Genomic DNA, 23,919 nt, shown 5'->3' with positions numbered 1-23,919 from the left:
AATTTTTGTTGAATAAAGTTGAATAAAATTAAAAATATAAATGTTAAAAATATGAAAAATAGAAGCAGTGTTGTCCAAAAGAATAGGAATCTAACGGTGTTTGAATGGTTTTTCTAAGTTGAACGGTTTTGAAGGAGTAGGATTACAAAAAACGTACGGAATAGATAAAATATAATAATAATAATAACTAGAAAGTGCATTTTCTGAAGAAACTGCAGTGTGAATGCTTGAATCTGAATGTATGCACTGAAATGAATTAATTGCTGAATGTTAAGTTAAAAATTCCGAATGAGCTGGAAAATACAGAAATTTTCACCTGAAAACAAAAGTGCAGAACTTTTGAAAGCTGATGTTCACACAGAAGAAGTTGGAAAAAAGCTAAACATGTTTAAAATGTAAATAATAAAAAGATGAGTAATGACAAAAGAAAATTTAGAGTTGAACAAAAATTCTGGAGAAAATACAAACTTTAATATACAGCATAATGTTTTTCAGACATATACACATGTGTATATCATGTTTAATAGTATTACATACATCAATTTATTTTGTATGTCATAGAAAATAACATAAAAATCTTAAGTCATATTTTACAGCTTCTTTCTGAAAAGGACTAGTAGAATAAATAAAAATAACTAAATTAAATAACTAAATAAAAAATAATAAGCAAGATATGAAATACATGAAAATTCAACTTTTAAAACCACAATCCTGAACCTTTAAATTGTGTTGGTTTCTTAGAACATGGCTAAACAGCTGTTTCTATCGTCCTACTTAATCTGTCTACACATCTTTTTATTACTCATTCTTCTTTATGTTTTAATGTAAACAGAGTCCACACAGTGGTAAAAGAGAACTGTATAGAGATTTTTGAGTAAAGTCAAATGAAAGCGTAAGGTGGTGACACAGTTTAACACATGCAAATAATCAAATAAACACATTAGTCCTTTTTGTGAACATGGATAAATAAGTATCAATACAGCATTGTTCAGCCATGCCACTAAATGCTTTTTTACACATTGTTTTAACCTGGGCTCAGACACAAAGTCCCAAAATTAGTTAGTCCCTGACTTTGAGTTGTGATTATGACTAATTATTATACACAAGGCTTTATCTATCTGAACTCTAAGGACACAAATATGAAAAAAAAAACCTATACTTACCAGCTGATACCCCACACTACACACTAGGTGTGCCATGTGACCTGAAACTTTGGTACAAAATCATCATAATCATTCTGTTAACACTGTTTTTTAACGCTGTTTGTGTTGCTGTTCAGCAGTTTAAAATGTTTTAGATTGGATTACATGGAATGAATTTGAATTTTCTTGGGGGGTTTTGTGTGTGTTTTGTTCTTAGCAGATTTTTTCTTCCATACTGTTGAATTCCAGTTACCACATTTCTGGTCATATGACATCCCGAGTGCCCACTTAAAAAAAATCCCCACAGTTAATTCAACATTAGAACAAAATAAAAATATCCATCCATCCATCCATTCGCTTCCGCTTATCCTTTCCAGGGTCGCGGGGGGCGCTGGAGCCTATCCCAGCTGTCATAGGGCGAAAGGCAGGGTACACCCTGGACAGGTCGCCAGTCTGTCACAGGGCCAACACACAGGGACAGACAACCATTCACACTCACATTCACTCGCACATTCACACCTAGTGACAATTTGGATTAATCAATTAACCTATCCCCACAAATAAAAAAATAAAAATATGTTAAAGAAAAAAAGGTTTGCTCTGTGATGAAATACTAAATAAGCATACATTGTACAGAGCACTAACAATGACAACAATCCTTTAGCCTGTTGATCAGAGAGAGGCAGTCATTATGTCCATTTAAAACCTGTAATCACAGAGCACAACGTTTCTGTGAAACTATGAAGTCCCATATGATCCTCATCATGTCCAGTGACTTCAGAGTGGATCCTCCCTGTCATCCGGCCAGTGTTTGATGTGTGGCAAGCAGCACAGAAGCAGGATAGCTGAGGACTTTAAAAGAAGAGCAGAAAACAGGAATATGTAGTTGTAAATGTAAATATCAGTGATACTTGTCTTGTCAAAGGGAATAAAATAATGAAAATGTTAACTTACACACTCATTTAGGGAGGATCTTGACACTGCACAGAGGAGGCACAGTCAGTCTGACAATGATGGTGATCTCCAGGGATGTTTTCCTGCAGCAACATTCCTGCCAACTGGCCGTATGATCCAGAGTAGTTGGTTTGTAATAAACAGAAAGGTGTATATATTAGGTAGTGTGCACTCAGAGCTGGTCCTAAGAAACAAACACATCCTGTAATAAACTGAATACCTGTAGTAGTGCTGCTGCAAATATGAAGCCCTTCTATCATGAGTGGTTTCAAAGAAGGTGTTTTGGAGGCTCAGTCACAGAAACTGTGCAGTCTGTTCAGTCCTGAGTGTCTCGGCTCTGAAGGGGATGGATCACAGAGGGAAACACCTGAGTACAGACATTACAATACACTCTAACACTCCTAAGGTCAAGTGAAAACACAATTTAAACACTTCACAAAGAATGAATACATGTTTTCATGGAAATAATGTCATTAACCCTTTTTGTTGTGAGTAAATCTCACCGACTGCTTGTGGGACAAGCTAGAAGGAAGACTTATCACAGAATCTCTCCTGTGCTCCAGATGTGAAGTCTCACGCTCTGATCGTATGGCGATGAAGATGGTGATGATGAAGTTTCTCTGATCTGTGGCATTACAGTTTCTGGCTGCTATGTGCTTCACATTGTTGGATTTTACATGTGAAGCTTGGAGAAGACACAGGAGGACTGTGTCTCTCTTAAAAAGAAAAAAAAAGAAAAACAAAGGAAACCTAACAGGAAAGGAAACCCCCCCCCCCTCGACTCCCACCGTACCCTCCCCCCCCCCCCCCCCCCCCTCCCACTCAACTCCCCAACCTCACACCATCAAATGTCTATACAAATGTAGGGTATCAGCTGGTAACAGAAAGCAAGTGTAACATATGCACTACATATGTAACACTGCTGAAACATTTCTGGCCAGAAATGTGCAGTTATCAACCCAGACCCACCCTGATGATTGCACTGGCCAGAAACATGATAAAAGCTCATAAAAATTTATGTTTCATAGAAAAATTTGTCCAAAAATATAATTGTGTACTTTTGAAAAAGTTTAAAGTTTATAACAAACCAAAATAATAATATTTTTGTAAATATTATTTCAAAATAGAGGCACACATAAAGTGGCTTAACTGTCATTATTGCTGTAATTAGGTTTGTTTGTTTGTTTGTTTGTTTTTTTAAAAAGCAACCTTTAGTCATTATTGTTCTCTCAGAAACAATGAAGAAGCTGTTGAACATTTATGTGTTGTGTAGGCAATCCTCTGGTCCACCCTCCCTCCCTCCCAGCCACAGTGAGACTGGGGCAGCCTGGCAGGATGTTGAAGCCTGGCTGCAGAGAGGATATGCCTACACTGTTCGTTTCAAACTGCTATATTTGATTTTTCTGACATTTATAGGTTACTGTTAGTGAATTTTAGATTTTCTGTAATAAATAAAATTGTCATCTTTTACTGATATCATTACTTAATTCATGTAATTGTATTTTATGTAAACAATTCAAACATTATACTGCAATGCAGGGCGTCAACTTTTAAATATCGCTCTACTTTCTTAAGTCATTCAAAAATATAGATATTACTTACTGTATTCAAAGATCTAGATCATGAATCATCACAGGACAATACACAGTATACTGGGTCATGGTAACTATGGTATGTCTTCATGACTCCAGAATGGAGACATCGATCTGACTGAGAAATGAAAATTAGGTCAAGCAGTGTGTTCTTCTCTGTGGTAGGGGCAGTGATGACCTGTGCGTATCCCCTAGACTCAAACAGCTCCAGGATTAGTTTGTTTGCACTGGATAAAACATTCTCATTAAAATCACCACAAACTATGATGGGATGACAGTCCATGATCTCCAATGAGTCTAATAGGCTTACCAGGTTTTTCAGGAATGGCCTCAGAGTGTAGTCTGGAGGTCTGTATACAACTGCAATCAGAGCACTGACTGGTGCTTCAACCTTTAAAGCCAGAAATTCAAGGTCAGTTACATTATGGATGTACTGTTTTTCATGCACTTGAATGTCACTTTTCACATAAACAGCAACTCCACCACCACTTCTGTTTGCCATCTGGGGAAAGTTTGTGTAGGACAGGTGTCTGTTGCGTTTGAACAAATTGTAATTTTCCAAGTGGAGACTCTCTGCGACAAAAGAGCCCCGCAGGTGTGTTTCTGTTAGGCACAAAACATCTGCTAGACACAATTCATGGTGACTTTTGATGTCATTAATGTGAGCTGGCAGTCCCTCTGTATTATGATGAACAATGGTGAAAACCTCTGACCTGCTCAGTGTTTGCCTCACGTGTAGAAGAGGCATCATGTCATCAAGGTTGGCTTGTCTCATGTTCTCAAGCGCTGCAGTGATTTCTGGGTTGGTGAATATTTTTTTCTCCTCCATATCAAGAAGATACAGTCCACTGAGAGACGTCACTCTACTGACAGCTACGTAGGCCATGCCGGGCTCAAAAATGCTCTTAAGAGAGACAACAGCTGATGTAGTTGTCATACCCTGTACCTTATGTATTGTACATGCAAAGGCCAGCTTCACTGGGAACTGTCTTCGTACCACTCCTTTCTGCTTCAGATTCTCCTCTGCTCTCTCAATGTACACCATATCGTCTGCTGGTGTGCGGTTATTCTTTCCAGATGTCTCATTATCCATTTTAAGTCCAAGCTTGATGATGTGTTGGTCATTTTCAGAGTAAACTACTCTAAGTAGTATTCCAAAAGCTCCATTAACCAAACCATTTTGTATGTCAATGTTTCTGGTGAGCATGACACGAGCTCCTTCTGCAACTTTCAGTGTGTCTGGTAACTCGTTTTTACCTCCTTTCAATGGTCTGTCTTGAAGTGCCATTCTGCCAGTTCTAGGATCTTTTCTATAATCATCTGCATGGATGTCAATGATATGAGTGTGGAGCAGAGCCAGTGTTGAAGAGTTGTGTGCATCCACTTCTTTATTAGTTGCAAAAATGTGCAATGCATCAGTCGGACAATGGGCTGGTTCAGTTATGGCCTGTAACAACAAATTTCTATCTGCTTCGCAAAGCTCATCCAACTTTCCTTTTACACGAATTCTGTTCAGCATCTCAGCAAAGACAACATCATCTTTCTGACGCATAATCTCAGTCAGAGTGATCATCTGAAAATGCTCCCGCCACAGGTCGATCTCAGACGGGTCGTGCACACAGAGAGGTTTAGACTGTCGCACTGGGGGTAGCTGATAGAAGTCTCCGACAGCAATGACTGACATGCCTCCAAAGGGTCTCCGAGTCCCTTTGATCTGTTTGAGTCTTGCATCTACATATGCAAACAGATGTCTTGACACCATAGACACTTCGTCAATGACGATTATTTCAGCATTCAAAAGTTCTGATCTGACTTCATCCAGCTGATTGCCAAGTCCCTGAATGGGAGGTTTTAAGCTTCTAGGCAGCTTGAGAAGAGAATGCAGTGTTGTTCCAGAAATGTTAAAAGCTGCAGTCCCAGTGAAAGCAGTTAACAGGACGGTGGGTTTTGATATGTCAACGTCGTCTGCATATCTGGGCACTTTGCTCAGTATCTTAGATGCTTCTGAGTAGATGCATTTGATAAGATGTGATTTTCCTGTTCCAGCACCACCATTAATATAAAAGAAAAACTGCTCTGGATTTAGAGCACAGACTCTTTTAATGCACCAGTCTCTAACTGCATAAAATATGCAGGCTTGCTTCTTGTTCAGATTCTGAAACATCTGACGTAACAATGTGGGATCAATAGCAGGGGGTTCCCTGATGGCTCTGACTTCTGTTGAAGCATCAGCCTGACGGCTGTAGTCGGGCACATCTTCCTGTTCATTTTCATTGTCTCGCTCTCTTTCTTGTTCGACAAGTGGCAACCTTACGAGATCTGATTCAGGTGCCAGATTACACCATTCGTCAGTCACACCTCTGTTCTGCTCATATTCCTCAACAGCGCTCTCGATCTCCTCACTGTTTTTCTCATATTTTTCTCTGTTTCTTTTGACAATGTGTTGCACGTACTCAAGATGGTCAGTACCTGGTAGCTGTACACAGCCAGCACCATAGAAAGCCTGATAGGTTGGCAACGATGGTGTTTTCAGTTCGTGGTCTGAACGATGAGGAAGGTACAGTTTAAGCAGTCTTCCGTAATATTGCTCTGGATGTTTTTCTTGTGAGCAGCGGTGAAATCTGATGATAGCAGGCTTATTGTTTTTGCGCCTTTGCACAAACCCCATCTCATTGAGAAGGGGCAAAACATCTTTACCTTTTTTCTGTTGGCCATAGACAATCCTGCAAGTAGCAGCAAAGTCTGCCATGCACATCTCCTCATACTCTGGTGTTTCAGGTCTGGCTTTGTATTTGTCATTCAAAGATGTCATCCAAACATTGGAAGACTCAGGTGTTGTGTTGTCCAGAACTGACAGGGGACGACTCATTTTCACAGGATTATCATCAGTTGGAATGAATATTACAGCACGTGAGCATTGCTTCATGTGAAGACCACATGCACGAGCAACACACTCCTGTGCACTGATCTCTCGCTTCTTTGAATATGCCTGCATGACGGCTCTCATTTCATCGCACTCATTTACACTGTCCTTATGGGAGTTCTCAATGACAGTTTTCAGGTACTCAGATAGCCCGCCCTCTTTTTTTGATATATATTTCATTAAATAATTTGCAGCACCAAAAGCATCTAAAACAAAGCTTATGTCGATATTACTGTTCCAGGCTTCAAGCAGATGTGGATTATAGCCGTTTATCCAAGAGTCTTTTGGATCACGCTTTAGTATGATCGTACTCCTCATGTTCATTTTATTCAGGTATCTCTCATATTCTGCATGTGTCAACTTGCATCTTTCCAAGAGCTGCTCTAAACTCATGGAAGCAGTTTCAGGTTCATTCAGCAGCTGGTTCAGTGGTCTGAGCTTGTTCTTTGCCGTTTCTACTTCCAGTGCATCATCCTCACTGGGTCTTGTGATCATTGTCTCATTGCAGGGTGGTTTGGGAAAACCAAAACGGCACCCGGAGCTTAAACTCCTAAAGCACGTCTTTGTGTGGTTCTTACTGTGTTTTTGCACTTCTGTTACTTTTTTGTACAGTTCAGGTTGTTTATGTGGATCAGGCAGCTGAGCTGTGATGTATTTGTTTATAAAATCAAGAACAGTTTGCTCATCATCCTCCTCAAACACAGGAGCACCTTCTACCCACAGGAGGCAGTGTATGTGTGGGCTTCCTCTGTGCTGAAACTCAACTCTGTAAAAGTAGTCAATGACTTTGCCAAGTGGCTCTGCAGGAGATAAGAGTAAATCTCTGAATAATGCTTCAACTCTCTTGTCAAACATGCGCATTGTTGTGACAGGATTGCTTCTCAGGATGTCACACTTTGCTGACCAGTCGAGTCCTTCAAAATTCACTTGTTCACCTTGCTGCCTTGTTATTGCCTCGATCACTTCAGGCCAGCGCATTTCAGCAGCTGAAAATGTGCAAAAGAACGTGGGAGTTCCCAACTGTCTGATCATGGCAAAAAGATCTCTTGTTGTTTTCTCCCAATAGGCTGGGGTTCCTCTCAGAGGCTGCATGAATCTCACTGCATCTTTATTTCGCACCAGTTTCTCCACCTCATGTTTATCTTGTAACATGCCTGAGGTTATTTTTCTACCATCTCTGGTCAGAGGCTTTGCCTTCCTTAACTGTACTGTCATGCTGGATGTAGCCAAGTGTATTTCAGTCACAAACTGTGCAAAGAATAAATAGTTTGTGTCTTTGGCAAAACGATCATCAATGCAGAAAAGTCTTGATTTGAAATACCCACTGGGGGATACTTTGATCAGCCTTCTTTCATCAAGTGTGTTTTGGCCTGTAGGAAACTGCACAGGGAAGGCCATGGCCTCCAGTTTAGGTGTTTTGAAAAAACTTATTGGATTGTTTCTCTCTGCAGGAGCAACAGAGTAGATTCCTTCACTGAAACATAATATCTCCTCAGCCACATCAGGGGGCTGCAAACAGGACTCGAGTGCAAAACCACCATTAGTCAGTCCATCTGCTTGCTCTGAATCATCTCTCATCTGTTCATGCGATTGTTCACCATCACAGGGTAACATGTCAATGTCCTGTTCATTTATATTTTGTGCTTCACTCAGTGCATTTTTCTCACAGCTGTCAATTTCCATTAAATCAGCCTCATCATAATCGTCCTCATTCATGTTTTCATCATCATCATCCTCATCATCTTCATCAGGAAGAGTTGGATCACACAGCTCAGCATCATCTCTGATGCTCACATCCTTATACTGTGGATGAATCTGCTTGAGTTTATGCAGTGCTTGCACAAGTTTAGACCAGCTTACAGTCTGAAACAGCTGATGACCTTTGTAAGACAAGCGTCTCTTCAATTTTACTCTGATCACCTGAGAATTAATTCTCAGTCGAGGTAGTGTTTCAACAGTTTCCTGTACCTCTGATGGGACACAGACCACATTTCCTCTAATTGCTCTTTGTCTGCCTTTGGGAAGAGGAATGATCTTGGCAAATGGTATGCACTTGGCTATGAGATGTCTCTCCAGTATGTTGAGATCAGAAAGTTCAGCTGGAATATCAGCAAGATCCAACTTATTGGCAACAGCAAGTGCTGGCATGGATCCATTTTTAAGATGATCGTGGCAGGTGTGACATATCCACTCTCTCTTTCTCTCATCAGGCACTTTGCACTGCTCATTTCTGCAGTTTTCATCACAAACATGAACAAACTTTCCTGTCAAACATGTTGCAACTACATGTGGGTTTTTGACATACTTTGACCTTGTGCAGGGTCGCACTTGGTTTGGAAATGAAGCCTTGAAGCATACAGTACATGGGTATGATGGTCCAGCTTTGATTTGTGATTTGAACACAGATATGGCCTCGTTGATCACACTGTTGTCACTCTCTTGGGTTTGTCTGTTCACCCATCTGTATTTCCTTTTTATTTTCATTGCACATCTCATGTTGTGCATAATCCTGAATGCAAGATTACTTTGATACCTGTCTCGCATTAGTTGTTTCATTAGTTGTCTGTGTCTTACTCTGAATGCATTGTCACGTGCATAACGCTGAGTCACTCGAGATCTCTGTCTCTCTCTGAATTCAGGGTTTTCTTGATACCTTTTAGTTATATAGTTTTTTTGTTTTTGTCTAAAGTCAGCATTGTCACAGTAGCGTCTTTTAATATATTGTTGTTGTTTCTTTCTGAATTCATCGTTCTCACAGTAGCGTCTTTTAATATATTGTTGTTGTTTCTTTCTGAATTCATCGTTCTCACAGTAGCGTCTTTTAATATATTGTTGTTGTTTCTTTCTGAATTCATCGTTCTCACAGTAGCGTCTTTTAATATATTGTTGTTGTTTCTTTCTGAATTCATCGTTCTCACAGTAGCGTCTTTTAATATATTGTTGTTGTTTCTTTCTAACTGTAGCATTCTCAGAAAAACGTTTTTTAACATATTGTTTTTGTTTCTTTCTGAATTCATCATTTTCACAGTAACGTCTTTTCATATACTGTTGTTGTTTTTGTTTAACTTCAGGATTGTTTTTATATGTCTCGCTTGCGCAAGATTTTTTCTTTTCTTTGTAATCTTTATTTGAAGCATACTTTTGTTGTTCTCTCCTTTTTTGGTTTTCTTTTCTCTGATTTCTGGGTTTCTCTGATGCCATTAATCTTCTTTTCATTTTGTGCCTTTGTTGTTTATTAACTTTTTTCAGTTTTTGTAAAACTATATCAGAAAGGTCACAGGCAGCAACATTTGTTATGGCAGCATTTGATTGACATGAAAAAGCATCACTTGATGGAAGGAAACTTAATTCACTGCATAGTTCTTCAGTTGGTATATTAGGAGGTTCATTCTGATCTTCATATGATGTGAACTGAGTCACGTGAACTTCTTTTTGTTTCACCGGTGGCGTACAAATGGACATTTGACAAAAGATGTTCTCAGTCAGATCAGTCGTTGTGTTTCTCCTTGGAGTAGAGGAGTTTGCTTCATCAACAGTTGTATCAGAGTGAGTAGATGCCACAGCAGTGGCAGCTGTTGGTCTGCAGACTGTGTCTGTGATAGTATCACTCAGGTTGACTGTGCTCATACTGTAGAACTGCACAGGCTTCAGTTCATAGTTACAAGAGGGTGATATCTCCATCATTTCATAAGAATCTTGGATCCTCTTAATCATGTCACTGAGGAGTGTGAATTTCAGCATCACAGCTGTACCACGATTACGTGACTGTAGTAATAGAGGAAGACCACTGGGTGTTCTGGAGTGTGGATCAAAGAAACCATATTTGCCTGATGTGGATCTGAACACTGCGATACACAATCCACTCATAATCAATAAGGCATACTGCACATCTGACAACAGGCAGCTCAGTCCTGCTTCTAAGCTGAGAAAGGTATCTACTGCTTCCTCTGGAGGTTCTTCAAATGTCCCATACCGGGAAGGCTGTGTCATGTCGACATCATACATAGACCAGCGAGCATCAACTTTGTCTGGCAGCTCATCGGTTGCCAAATGAATATTTTTAGGAAATCTTTTCTTGGCCTCTTTGTACATCACATCACCTTTATCCAAGACCAGATTAAGGTCAGCTGTAGTCATGTTTTCATTCTCATGAAGGAAAGCAAGAAATGTGAGTGAGTTACATGTGCACTGCTTGTTTCTGGAGTCTCCATATTTAGGATGAGCCTGGCTGCGAGATGCACAGACATGTATAACAGAGGGCTGGTTTTCAAGGTTCACTCTTTCTGCATGAGATGGTCCTGCCACATCACTGTGACAGCCTCTTTTCAAAAAGTCAGCATAACCCACCTGTGGGGCACTTGACACCTCATGTTGTTCATTAACTTTATGCTGCAGTCCACTCTTTACAGCATCAGCATAAGATACCTGTTGTACATGTGCAGGAACATGTTGACCTGCCTGTTTGACACTGTCAGAATTGGTCTTTGTAGACACACTGTCTTCTGCAGAGCTCTGAGGAAAATCAAACTCAGCTTGTTCACATGTTGGTACTTTGTGAAACTCATGAAACTTTTTCCAGCGTTGTTTTGCAGCTTGTGACTTTTTCTGCTTCCTTGGCATTTTCACACACCTGCAAGTGTTTCTTAGTCTTTAGAAAATATGTTCACAAGATAAGAGTGGCACACACCAGGAGATGTTGTCTTTGTTTTTATATTTCAGTTTTTATTTGTCTTAAACAGTTGTCTTTCGTTTGACAGTTTGTTCTTCAGTTGAGAGAATATTATGCACTCTCTTTATTGGCTTGGCATTTTTCAGCAGCAAGCCAAGAGTGAAAAACAGGTAGAGAGAAAATTTAGAAGAGAGAACAGGCAGAGCAGGAGAGACACGGCTGGGAAATCACAATCAAACCGTGAATTAGTTTTCTTTGTTCAGTTTGTTCTCAGGTAGAGGCAATATATGCACTCTTTATTGCTTTAATGGCTTGGCGTTTTTCAGCAGCAAGCCAAGAGTGAAAAACAGGTAGAGAGAAAATTTAGCAGTGAGAACAGACAGAGCAGGAGAGACACGGCTTTAAATCAAACCGCAGATTTTTCTTTGTTTGTTCAGTTTGTTCATAGGTTGAGGCAAAATATGCACTCTTTATTGCTTTGTTGGCTTGGCGTTTTTCAGCAGCAAGCCAAGAGTGAAAAACAGGTAGAGAGAAAATTTAGCAGAGAGAACAGACAGAGCAGGAGAGACACGGCTTTAAATCAAACCGCAAAAGGATTGTTGGTTTGGCAAAATTTCTCACAAACCACAGAGTGAAATACAGATGGAAAGAAGGCAGAGACAATAGGTGGAGCAGGACAGAGGATAGAGGGGTTGGGGGGTTGGGATGTGAGAGAGAAGACTGGAGATCTGGTCCTTGTTCTTCTTCTTCTACACACTCTGAACAAAAAACAAGAAAAAAAAATAATTTTATTAAAATTATATCACATGGTAATTGTATGAACTAAATGTGACTACTGCAAAAGGACAAAACAAATATTCAAGCTAAACTGTTGTCGGCTGCCATGTGCAAAAAGTTGCATAATTGGGCACTTTTTAAAAGAATAAATATTTAATTAAATTCAGCAATAATATTTTTAAATACAAATATGATTGAGTGAATCATTAATTAATCACATGTAGTGTGACTACAAAAATGTACGAAAAAAATATTTTAGCCCAATTGTTAAGCTGCACTTATGTGTATTTATTATAAAATTGTGTTTAAAAGGTCTAGCACAAAGTTTGAACCCATCACTTTACAGCTTATATTAGTCATATAATTTTTTTATTTTGGTCTACTTCTCTTACAGTATGTGCACACCTACCAGGCAAAGCACAGTGTCAGTCAGGTTCCTGAAAGAAACGAGAAATAATACGTTAGTTGTCTGTACAGTGTTATCAGACTAACAGAAATACAAAGCCCACACGACATGATACACTGAACTTCTAGTCAGCAGGGTAATTATAGAGTAATATAGCACACCAACTGATACAGCAGTCATTTTACAATTCAAACTAGTTAACTGAAGTATTGCCACTTATGTAAGGCTACTGTTAGACTGTTACTAGCCTTAGCATTGCTGCTAGCGCTAGCATTCCGGCTAGCATTAGCACTTCAGTTAGTGTTAGCATTGCAGCTAGCGTTAGCATTGCAGCTAGCATTAGCATTGCAGCTAGCGTTAGCAATGCTGCTAGCGCTAGCAATGCTGCTAGCGCTAGCACTCTTACTGTTAAAACTGAGCCACAATGGCAATAATAAAGCTAATTTCTTACTTTTGTCTCACTGACCGGCAAGAAATATCACAGGAATATTATTTTTGTCAGTTAACAACTGCTAAGGCTAGTGTTAGCACTATAGCTAGCGTTAGCATTGTTGCTAGCATTAGCATTGAAGCTAGCGTTAGCACTGCTGCTAACAGCAAAACGTAATAAACGTATATAAATGATAGCGAAGGTTATTCTTTTTTCTTTCTTTCTTCTTTGAATTGTTTTTAACTCTGTTGGACTTGATATGTGAGTTTAAATGTCAAACATGTATTTTTTCCATCATAAAAATAAAACACTGCAGTACTGAGTGTACTGTACTTACCACAGCAGAGAGCAAAGCGGAATGACGACAGTTGGTCCAGTGATAGGTTAAAAACAGATGAGGCGTTCAGGTGGTGCTTGGAAATTTGACCATCAGTTTGAACAGCAATAATGAGCATATACATGTCTGTGTGTTGGTCTCTGTGTGTGACAGACATAGAGAGATAGAGGGAAAAAATACACTATACTAGTGTAAAAATTGGTCCTTTTTGCCCAAGTATAAGCGAATGAGTGACATACAGAAAAACAGGGCAACTGACATTAAATGAGCAAATAAAAAGTATTAAATCTTGAACTGTTTTGTGGGTTTTATTTTAAGACTACTTTGAGTATATTCGTGGGGAGATAAACTATACAGACTATAAACAGAGACATTAAATGAGATTAGGTTAGTGAAACGTTAGTTAAAAGGTGGGGAAATTAACTACAGACCGATAGATGCTGAGAGCTTTAATTATCCAGTCAGAAAGGATGATTTTGAAGTCATCAACTGACTCCAACTGCCCAGATCTGAAAAACCTTTGTGCCAATCACAATGCTCTACTTAGTTGGCATATACTAACTAGTGACAAACTATTAATCTGTGGCAAAACCCTGTCAAATCTGTCTTATTGTACTTTTGAAAAAGTTAATCTTACTACAATCTAACATTTTTAGGTTTAACCTTGGCAGAGTGAGAGAGAGCTCGTTAAGCAGGCAGGTGTGAGCCTGGTTGCTATAGTGACAATGGCTCCATACACACGACACAGACATGCGCCTCACTTTTGCTGCTTAAAATGAACAGAAAAGTCAGGCCGAAACAAATCGTTCCCAAATTAAAAGTACAAGTCGTATTGACAAAATTCTTTCACCGTGAGCGACAGCAGCTTCTAGTCTACCAAATTCTCAGTTTTCATGCCTGTGGAGTTTATTATATGGACGTGGTGACAGTGTAAAGACACCATGCTCTTCTGATTTTCAAACGAACCTTCTGAGCCATTTTAACATTAGAGTCTATGGAAGAGTTGGAAGGAGGAGGCTGTGCATTGGTGACATTTATGAAAGAACCGTAACACCTAGGACAATAGTAAACACATTGGATGAAAGAGGACAGCCATGGCTACGTTTTGAGGGTAAAATCATACCTGTAGAGCAAACGCTGTGGACACAGCAGCAGTTTTAAAAAAGATTTTAAGATTAATTTTTTTGCTCCTCTCACTCTAGCAGTTGAGCTGTCTCACTCTAGCCCCAACATTCCGTCCCATACACACCCATTATAAATTTTGAAACGGGTGAAAAAACATCATGAAACTTAAACTGGAACTGAAGAAAAAGTATAATAGATATTGAAAAGATAAATACAAGTTGAATAGTTGAATGTCTTGTCTTCGTTTTAAAGTTTGAATGGTGGCTCTATGTCAATGTATGTGGAAGTAGTAAGAGTTTAAAAATGAATAAGTTGAATGAGAATTTGAAGGGTCTCCCCATTGAAATACATGGGAAATTTTGGGAAATTTTTGTTGAATAAAGTTGAATAAAATTAAAAATATAAATGTTAAAAATATGAAAAATAGAAGCAGTGTTGTCCAAAAGAATAGGAATCTAACGGTGTTTGAATGGTTTTTCTAAGTTGAACGGTTTTGAAGGAGTAGGATTACAAAAAACGTACGGAATAGATAAAATATAATAATAATAATAACTAGAAAGTGCATTTTCTGAAGAAACTGCAGTGTGAATGCTTGAATCTGAATGTATGGACTGAAATGAATTAATTGCTGAATTTTGAGTTAAAAATTTTGAATGAGATAAAAAAAAAAAAAAAAACAACCTGAATTTAACCTGAAAACAACAGTGCTGAACTGCTAAAAGCTGAAGGTTACACAGAAGAAGAAGTTGGAAAAAAGCTGAAAATGTTTTAATTGTAAATTAGAAAAACCTAAGAAATGAGAAAAGAACATTTAGAGTCAGAAAACATCTGAAAGAATATTAAAAGGTCATATTCTTTGAATCACTGAATGACTAAAATGTGATCCCTCCACTTGGACCCACACAGTTTAAAAAGTTTACATCTCTGAGCTTTGAAAGACAAGATGTTGGAAAAAGAACAACGATGGCGACGTTTTGAGGGTAAAATGATGGCTTTAACACTGTGGACACAGCAGCAGTTGAAAGAGAAGTGTTTAAGATGAATCTTGGCAGAGTGAGAGAGAGAGCTCGTTAAGCAGGCAGGTGTGAGCCTGGTTGCTATAGTGACTGCACCCAAGGGCTCCATACACACGTACACAGACATGCACCTCACTTTTGCTGCTTAAAATGAACAGAAAAGTCAGGCCGAAACAAATCGCTCCCAAATGAAAAGTAAAAGTCGTATTGACGAAATTCTTTCACCGTGAGCGACAGCAATGTCTAGTCTACCTAATTCTCAGTTTTCATGCCTGTGGAGTTTATTATATGGACGTGGTGACAGTGTAAAGACACCATGCTCTTCTGATTTTCAAACGAACCTTCTGAGCCATTTTAACATTAGAGTCTATGGAAGAGTTGGAAGGAGGAGGCTGTGCATTGGTGACATTTATGAGAGAACCGTAACACCTAGGACAATAGTAAACACATTGGATGAAAGAGGACAGCCATGGCTACGTTTTGAGGGTAAAATCATACCTGTAGAGCAAACGCTGCGGACACAGCAGCAGTTTTAAAAAAGATTTTAAGATTAATTTTTTTGCTCCTCTCACTCTAGCAGTTGAGCTGCCTCACTCTAGCCCCAACATTCCGTCCCATACACACCCATTATAAACTCTGAAACGGCTGAAAAAACATCATGAAACTTAAACTGGAACTGAAGAAAAAGTATAATAGATATTGAAAAGATAAATACAAGTTGAATAGTTGAATGTCTTGTCTTCGTTTTAAAGTTTGAATGGTGGCTCTATGTCAATGTATGTGGAAGTAGTAAGAGTTTAAAAATGAGTAAGTTGAATGAGAATTTGAAGGGTCTCCCCATTGAAATACATGGGAAATTTTTGTTGAATAAAGTTGAATAAAATTAAAAATATAAATGTTAAAAATGAGAAAAATAGAAGCAGTCATGTCCAAAATAATAGGAATCTAACGATGTTTGAATGGTTTTTCTAAGTTGAACGGTTTTGAAGGAGTAGGCTTTCAAAAAACGTACGGAATAGATAAAATATAATAATAATAAAGATTAGAAGAACAATACTGTGAATGCTTTTCAAGCATTCACACTAACTAGAAAGTGCATTTTCTGAAGAAACTGCAGTGTGAATGCTTGAATCTGAATGTATGCACTGAAATGAATTAATTGCTGAATGTTAAGTTAAAAATTCCGAATGAGCTGGAAAATACAGAAATTTTCACCTGAAAACAAAAGTGCAGAACTTTTGAAAGCTGATGTTCACACAGAAGAAGTTGGAAAAAAGCTAAACATGTTTAAAATGTAAATAATAAAAAGATGAGTAATGACAAAAGAAAATTTAGAGTTGAACAAAAATTCTGGAGAAAATACAAACTTTAATATACAGCATAATGTTTTTCAGACATATACACATGTGTATATCATGTTTAATAGTATTACATACATCAATTTATTTTGTATGTCATAGAAAATAACATAAAAATCTTAAGTCATATTTTACAGCTTCTTTCTGAAAAGGACTAGTAGAATAAATAAAAATAACTAAATTAAATAACTAAATAAAAAATAATAAGCAAGATATGAAATACATGAAAATTCAACTTTTAAAACCACAATCCTGAACCTTTAAATTGTGTTGGTTTCTTAGAACATGGCTAAACAGCTGTTTCTATCGTCCTACTTAATCTGTCTACACATCTTTTTATTACTCATTCTTCTTTATGTTTTAATGTAAACAGAGTCCACACAGTGGTAAAAGAGAACTGTATAGAGATTTTTGAGTAAAGTCAAATGAAAGCGTAAGGTGGTGACACAGTTTAACACATGCAAATAATCAAATAAACACATTAGTCCTTTTTGTGAACATGGATAAATAAGTATCAATACAGCATTGTTCAGCCATGCCACTAAATGCTTTTTTACACATTGTTTTAACCTGGGCTCAGACACAAAGTCCCAAAATTAGTTAGTCCCTGACTTTGAGTTGTGATTATGACTAATTATTATACACAAGGCTTTATCTATCTGAACTCTAAGGACACAAATATGAAAAAAAAAAACCTATACTTACCAGCTGATACCCCACACTACACACTAGGTGTGCCATGTGACCTGAAACTTTGGTACAAAATCATCATAATCATTCTGTTAACACTGTTTTTTAACGCTGTTTGTGTTGCTGTTCAGCAGTTTAAAATGTTTTAGATTGGATTACATGGAATGAATTTGAATTTTCTTGGGGGGTTTTGTGTGTGTTTTGTTCTTAGCAGATTTTTTCTTCCATACTGTTGAATTCCAGTTACCACATTTCTGGTCATATGACATCCCGAGTGCCCACTTAAAAAAAATCCCCACAGTTAATTCAACATTAGAACAAAATAAAAATATCCATCCATCCATCCATTCGCTTCCGCTTATCCTTTCCAGGGTCGCGGGGGGCGCTGGAGCCTATCCCAGCTGTCATAGGGCGAAAGGCAGGGTACACCCTGGACAGGTCGCCAGTCTGTCACAGGGCCAACACACAGGGACAGACAACCATTCACACTCACATTCACTCGCACATTCACACCTAGTGACAATTTGGATTAATCAATTAACCTATCCCCACAAATAAAAAAATAAAAATATGTTAAAGAAAAAAAGGTTTGCTCTGTGATGAAATACTAAATAAGCATACATTGTACAGAGCACTAACAATGACAACAATCCTTTAGCCTGTTGATCAGAGAGAGGCAGTCATTATGTCCATTTAAAACCTGTAATCACAGAGCACAACGTTTCTGTGAAACTATGAAGTCCCATATGATCCTCATCATGTCCAGTGACTTCAGAGTGGATCCTCCCTGTCATCCGGCCAGTGTTTGATGTGTGGCAAGCAGCACAGAAGCAGGATAGCTGAGGACTTTAAAAGAAGAGCAGAAAACAGGAATATGTAGTTGTAAATGTAAATATCAGTGATACTTGTCTTGTCAAAGGGAATAAAATAATGAAAATGTTAACTTACACACTCATTTAGGGAGGATCTTGACACTGCACAGAGGAGGCACAGTCAGTCTGACAATGATGGTGATCTCCAGGGATGTTTTCCTGCAGCAACATTCCTGCCAACTGGCCGTATGATCCAGAGTAGTTGGTTTGTAATAAACAGAAAGGTGTATATATTAGGTAGTGTGCACTCAGAGCTGGTCCTAAGAAACAAACACATCCTGTAATAAACTGAATACCTGTAGTAGTGCTGCTGCAAATATGAAGCCCTTCTATCATGAGTGGTTTCAAAGAAGGTGTTTTGGAGGCTCAGTCACAGAAACTGTGCAGTCTGTTCAGTCCTGAGTGTCTCGGCTCTGAAGGGGATGGATCACAGAGGGAAACACCTGAGTACAGACATTACAATACACTCTAACACTCCTAAGGTCAAGTGAAAACACAATTTAAACACTTCACAAAGAATGAATACATGTTTTCATGGAAATAATGTCATTAACCCTTTTTGTTGTTAGTAAATCTCACCGACTGCTTGTGGGACAAGCTAGAAGGAAGACTTATCACAGAATCTCTCCTGTGCTCCAGATGTGAAGTCTCACGCTCTGATCGTATGGCGATGAAGATGGTGATGATGAAGTTTCTCTGATCTGTGGCATTACAGTTTCTGGCTGCTATGTGCTTCACATTGTTGGATTTTACATGTGAAGCTTGGAGAAGACACAGGAGGACTGTGTCTCTCTTAAAAAGAAAAAAAAAGAAAAACAAAGGAAACCTAACAGGAAAGGAAACCCCCCCCCCTCGACTCCCACCGTACCCTCCCCCCCCCCCCCCTCCCACTCAACTCCCCAACCTCACACCATCAAATGTCTATACAAATGTAGGGTATCAGCTGGTAACAGAAAGCAAGTGTAACATATGCACTACATATGTAACACTGCTGAAACATTTCTGGCCAGAAATGTGCAGTTATCAACCCAGACCCACCCTGATGATTGCACTGGCCAGAAACATGATAAAAGCTCATAAAAATTTATGTTTCATAGAAAAATTTGTCCAAAAATATAATTGTGTACTTTTGAAAAAGTTTAAAGTTTATAACAAACCAAAATAATAATATTTTTGTAAATATTATTTCAAAATAGAGGCACACATAAAGTGGCTTAACTGTCATTATTGCTGTAATTAGGTTTGTTTGTTTGTTTGTTTGTTTTTTTAAAAAGCAACCTTTAGTCATTATTGTTCTCTCAGAAACAATGAAGAAGCTGTTGAACATTTATGTGTTGTGTAGGCAATCCTCTGGTCCACCCTCCCTCCCTCCCAGCCACAGTGAGACTGGGGCAGCCTGGCAGGATGTTGAAGCCTGGCTGCAGAGAGGATATGCCTACACTGTTCGTTTCAAACTGCTATATTTGATTTTTCTGACATTTATAGGTTACTGTTAGTGAATTTTAGATTTTCTGTAATAAATAAAATTGTCATCTTTTACTGATATCATTACTTAATTCATGTAATTGTATTTTATGTAAACAATTCAAACATTATACTGCAATGCAGGGCGTCAACTTTTAAATATCGCTCTACTTTCTTAAGTCATTCAAAAATATAGATATTACTTACTGTATTCAAAGATCTAGATCATGAATCATCACAGGACAATACACAGTATACTGGGTCATGGTAACTATGGTATGTCTTCATGACTCCAGAATGGAGACATCGATCTGACTGAGAAATGAAAATTAGGTCAAGCAGTGTGTTCTTCTCTGTGGTAGGGGCAGTGATGACCTGTGCGTATCCCCTAGACTCAAACAGCTCCAGGATTAGTTTGTTTGCACTGGATAAAACATTCTCATTAAAATCACCACAAACTATGATGGGATGACAGTCCATGATCTCCAATGAGTCTAATAGGCTTACCAGGTTTTTCAGGAATGGCCTCAGAGTGTAGTCTGGAGGTCTGTATACAACTGCAATCAGAGCACTGACTGGTGCTTCAACCTTTAAAGCCAGAAATTCAAGGTCAGTTACATTATGGATGTACTGTTTTTCATGCACTTGAATGTCACTTTTCACATAAACAGCAACTCCACCACCACTTCTGTTTGCCATCTGGGGAAAGTTTGTGTAGGACAGGTGTCTGTTGCGTTTGAACAAATTGTAATTTTCCAAGTGGAGACTCTCTGCGACAAAAGAGCCCCGCAGGTGTGTTTCTGTTAGGCACAAAACATCTGCTAGACACAATTCATGGTGACTTTTGATGTCATTAATGTGAGCTGGCAGTCCCTCTGTATTATGATGAACAATGGTGAAAACCTCTGACCTGCTCAGTGTTTGCCTCACGTGTAGAAGAGGCATCATGTCATCAAGGTTGGCTTGTCTCATGTTCTCAAGCGCTGCAGTGATTTCTGGGTTGGTGAATATTTTTTTCTCCTCCATATCAAGAAGATACAGTCCACTGAGAGACGTCACTCTACTGACAGCTACGTAGGCCATGCCGGGCTCAAAAATGCTCTTAAGAGAGACAACAGCTGATGTAGTTGTCATACCCTGTACCTTATGTATTGTACATGCAAAGGCCAGCTTCACTGGGAACTGTCTTCGTACCACTCCTTTCTGCTTCAGATTCTCCTCTGCTCTCTCAATGTACACCATATCGTCTGCTGGTGTGCGGTTATTCTTTCCAGATGTCTCATTATCCATTTTAAGTCCAAGCTTGATGATGTGTTGGTCATTTTCAGAGTAAACTACTCTAAGTAGTATTCCAAAAGCTCCATTAACCAAACCATTTTGTATGTCAATGTTTCTGGTGAGCATGACACGAGCTCCTTCTGCAACTTTCAGTGTGTCTGGTAACTCGTTTTTACCTCCTTTCAATGGTCTGTCTTGAAGTGCCATTCTGCCAGTTCTAGGATCTTTTCTATAATCATCTGCATGGATGTCAATGATATGAGTGTGGAGCAGAGCCAGTGTTGAAGAGTTGTGTGCATCCACTTCTTTATTAGTTGCAAAAATGTGCAATGCATCAGTCGGACAATGGGCTGGTTCAGTTATGGCCTGTAACAACAAATTTCTATCTGCTTCGCAAAGCTCATCCAACTTTCCTTTTACACGAATTCTGTTCAGCATCTCAGCAAAGACAACATCATCTTTCTGACGCATAATCTCAGTCAGAGTGATCATCTGAAAATGCTCCCGCCACAGGTCGATCTCAGACGGGTCGTGCACACAGAGAGGTTTAGACTGTCGCACTGGGGGTAGCTGATAGAAGTCTCCGACAGCAATGACTGACATGCCTCCAAAGGGTCTCCGAGTCCCTTTGATCTGTTTGAGTCTTGCATCTACATATGCAAACAGATGTCTTGACACCATAGACACTTCGTCAATGACGATTATTTCAGCATTCAAAAGTTCTGATCTGACTTCATCCAGCTGATTGCCAAGTCCCTGAATGGGAGGTTTTAAGCTTCTAGGCAGCTTGAGAAGAGAATGCAGTGTTGTTCCAGAAATGTTAAAAGCTGCAGTCCCAGTGAAAGCAGTTAACAGGACGGTGGGTTTTGATATGTCAACGTCGTCTGCATATCTGGGCACTTTGCTCAGTATCTTAGATGCTTCTGAGTAGATGCATTTGATAAGATGTGATTTTCCTGTTCCAGCACCACCATTAATATAAAAGAAAAACTGCTCTGGATTTAGAGCACAGACTCTTTTAATGCACCAGTCTCTAACTGCATAAAATATGCAGGCTTGCTTCTTGTTCAGATTCTGAAACATCTGACGTAACAATGTGGGATCAATAGCAGGGGGTTCCCTGATGGCTCTGACTTCTGTTGAAGCATCAGCCTGACGGCTGTAGTCGGGCACATCTTCCTGTTCATTTTCATTGTCTCGCTCTCTTTCTTGTTCGACAAGTGGCAACCTTACGAGATCTGATTCAGGTGCCAGATTACACCATTCGTCAGTCACACCTCTGTTCTGCTCATATTCCTCAACAGCGCTCTCGATCTCCTCACTGTTTTTCTCATATTTTTCTCTGTTTCTTTTGACAATGTGTTGCACGTACTCAAGATGGTCAGTACCTGGTAGCTGTACACAGCCAGCACCATAGAAAGCCTGATAGGTTGGCAACGATGGTGTTTTCAGTTCGTGGTCTGAACGATGAGGAAGGTACAGTTTAAGCAGTCTTCCGTAATATTGCTCTGGATGTTTTTCTTGTGAGCAGCGGTGAAATCTGATGATAGCAGGCTTATTGTTTTTGCGCCTTTGCACAAACCCCATCTCATTGAGAAGGGGCAAAACATCTTTACCTTTTTTCTGTTGGCCATAGACAATCCTGCAAGTAGCAGCAAAGTCTGCCATGCACATCTCCTCATACTCTGGTGTTTCAGGTCTGGCTTTGTATTTGTCATTCAAAGATGTCATCCAAACATTGGAAGACTCAGGTGTTGTGTTGTCCAGAACTGACAGGGGACGACTCATTTTCACAGGATTATCATCAGTTGGAATGAATATTACAGCACGTGAGCATTGCTTCATGTGAAGACCACATGCACGAGCAACACACTCCTGTGCACTGATCTCTCGCTTCTTTGAATATGCCTGCATGACGGCTCTCATTTCATCGCACTCATTTACACTGTCCTTATGGGAGTTCTCAATGACAGTTTTCAGGTACTCAGATAGCCCGCCCTCTTTTTTTGATATATATTTCATTAAATAATTTGCAGCACCAAAAGCATCTAAAACAAAGCTTATGTCGATATTACTGTTCCAGGCTTCAAGCAGATGTGGATTATAGCCGTTTATCCAAGAGTCTTTTGGATCACGCTTTAGTATGATCGTACTCCTCATGTTCATTTTATTCAGGTATCTCTCATATTCTGCATGTGTCAACTTGCATCTTTCCAAGAGCTGCTCTAAACTCATGGAAGCAGTTTCAGGTTCATTCAGCAGCTGGTTCAGTGGTCTGAGCTTGTTCTTTGCCGTTTCTACTTCCAGTGCATCATCCTCACTGGGTCTTGTGATCATTGTCTCATTGCAGGGTGGTTTGGGAAAACCAAAACGGCACCCGGAGCTTAAACTCCTAAAGCACGTCTTTGTGTGGTTCTTACTGTGTTTTTGCACTTCTGTTACTTTTTTGTACAGTTCAGGTTGTTTATGTGGATCAGGCAGCTGAGCTGTGATGTATTTGTTTATAAAATCAAGAACAGTTTGCTCATCATCCTCCTCAAACACAGGAGCACCTTCTACCCACAGGAGGCAGTGTATGTGTGGGCTTCCTCTGTGCTGAAACTCAACTCTGTAAAAGTAGTCAATGACTTTGCCAAGTGGCTCTGCAGGAGATAAGAGTAAATCTCTGAATAATGCTTCAACTCTCTTGTCAAACATGCGCATTGTTGTGACAGGATTGCTTCTCAGGATGTCACACTTTGCTGACCAGTCGAGTCCTTCAAAATTCACTTGTTCACCTTGCTGCCTTGTTATTGCCTCGATCACTTCAGGCCAGCGCATTTCAGCAGCTGAAAATGTGCAAAAGAACGTGGGAGTTCCCAACTGTCTGATCATGGCAAAAAGATC

General features: G+C 39.2%; 3 protein-coding genes across 5 annotated transcripts; all 3 read right to left on the bottom strand.

Annotated features, from left to right (window-relative positions):
• Window positions 1-461: 461 nt before the first annotated feature.
• LOC143413357 (uncharacterized) lies at window positions 462-7,519 on the bottom strand. 2 transcript variants are annotated; one of them, XM_076876250.1, is made up of 4 exons: window positions 3,999-7,519; window positions 2,317-2,433; window positions 2,097-2,200; window positions 462-1,994 (listed from the first exon to the last, which is right to left on the bottom strand). In XM_076876250.1, the coding sequence occupies exons 1-2, from the start codon at window positions 7,470-7,472 to the stop codon at window positions 2,413-2,415; spliced, it is 3,495 nt and encodes a 1,164-aa protein (XP_076732365.1). In that variant the 5' UTR covers window positions 7,473-7,519; the 3' UTR covers window positions 462-1,994; window positions 2,097-2,200; window positions 2,317-2,412. The 2 variants fall into 2 exon arrangements, with proteins under 2 accessions (XP_076732365.1, XP_076732366.1); XM_076876251.1 differs by lacking the exons at window positions 462-1,994; window positions 2,097-2,200; window positions 2,317-2,433 and having other exon boundaries at window positions 4,010-4,079; window positions 4,402-7,519.
• Window positions 7,520-8,545: 1,026 nt separating this feature from the next.
• Window positions 8,546-12,776, bottom strand: LOC143413342 (uncharacterized). Its single transcript, XM_076876175.1, has 3 exons — window positions 12,467-12,776; window positions 9,678-12,038; window positions 8,546-8,626 (listed from the first exon to the last, which is right to left on the bottom strand). The coding sequence occupies exons 2-3, from the start codon at window positions 11,229-11,231 to the stop codon at window positions 8,546-8,548; spliced, it is 1,635 nt and encodes a 544-aa protein (XP_076732290.1). The 5' UTR covers window positions 11,232-12,038; window positions 12,467-12,776.
• A 3,955-nt stretch (window positions 12,777-16,731) lies between these two features.
• Window positions 16,732-23,783, bottom strand: LOC143413226 (uncharacterized). 2 transcript variants are annotated; one of them, XM_076875990.1, is made up of 4 exons: window positions 20,263-23,783; window positions 18,588-18,704; window positions 18,368-18,471; window positions 16,732-18,265 (listed from the first exon to the last, which is right to left on the bottom strand). In XM_076875990.1, the coding sequence occupies exons 1-2, from the start codon at window positions 23,734-23,736 to the stop codon at window positions 18,684-18,686; spliced, it is 3,495 nt and encodes a 1,164-aa protein (XP_076732105.1). In that variant the 5' UTR covers window positions 23,737-23,783; the 3' UTR covers window positions 16,732-18,265; window positions 18,368-18,471; window positions 18,588-18,683. The 2 variants fall into 2 exon arrangements, with proteins under 2 accessions (XP_076732105.1, XP_076732106.1); XM_076875991.1 differs by lacking the exons at window positions 16,732-18,265; window positions 18,368-18,471; window positions 18,588-18,704 and having other exon boundaries at window positions 20,274-20,343; window positions 20,666-23,783.
• Between the last annotated feature and the right edge of the window lie 136 nt (window positions 23,784-23,919).

This window comes from Maylandia zebra, linkage group LG17 (genome assembly GCF_041146795.1).
Source record: "Maylandia zebra isolate NMK-2024a linkage group LG17, Mzebra_GT3a, whole genome shotgun sequence".
NCBI classification, from domain to species: Eukaryota; Metazoa; Chordata; class Actinopteri; order Cichliformes; family Cichlidae; genus Maylandia; species Maylandia zebra.
Note: the sequence above shows the minus strand (reverse complement) of the source record. Positions and strands in the feature narration are given on the sequence as shown.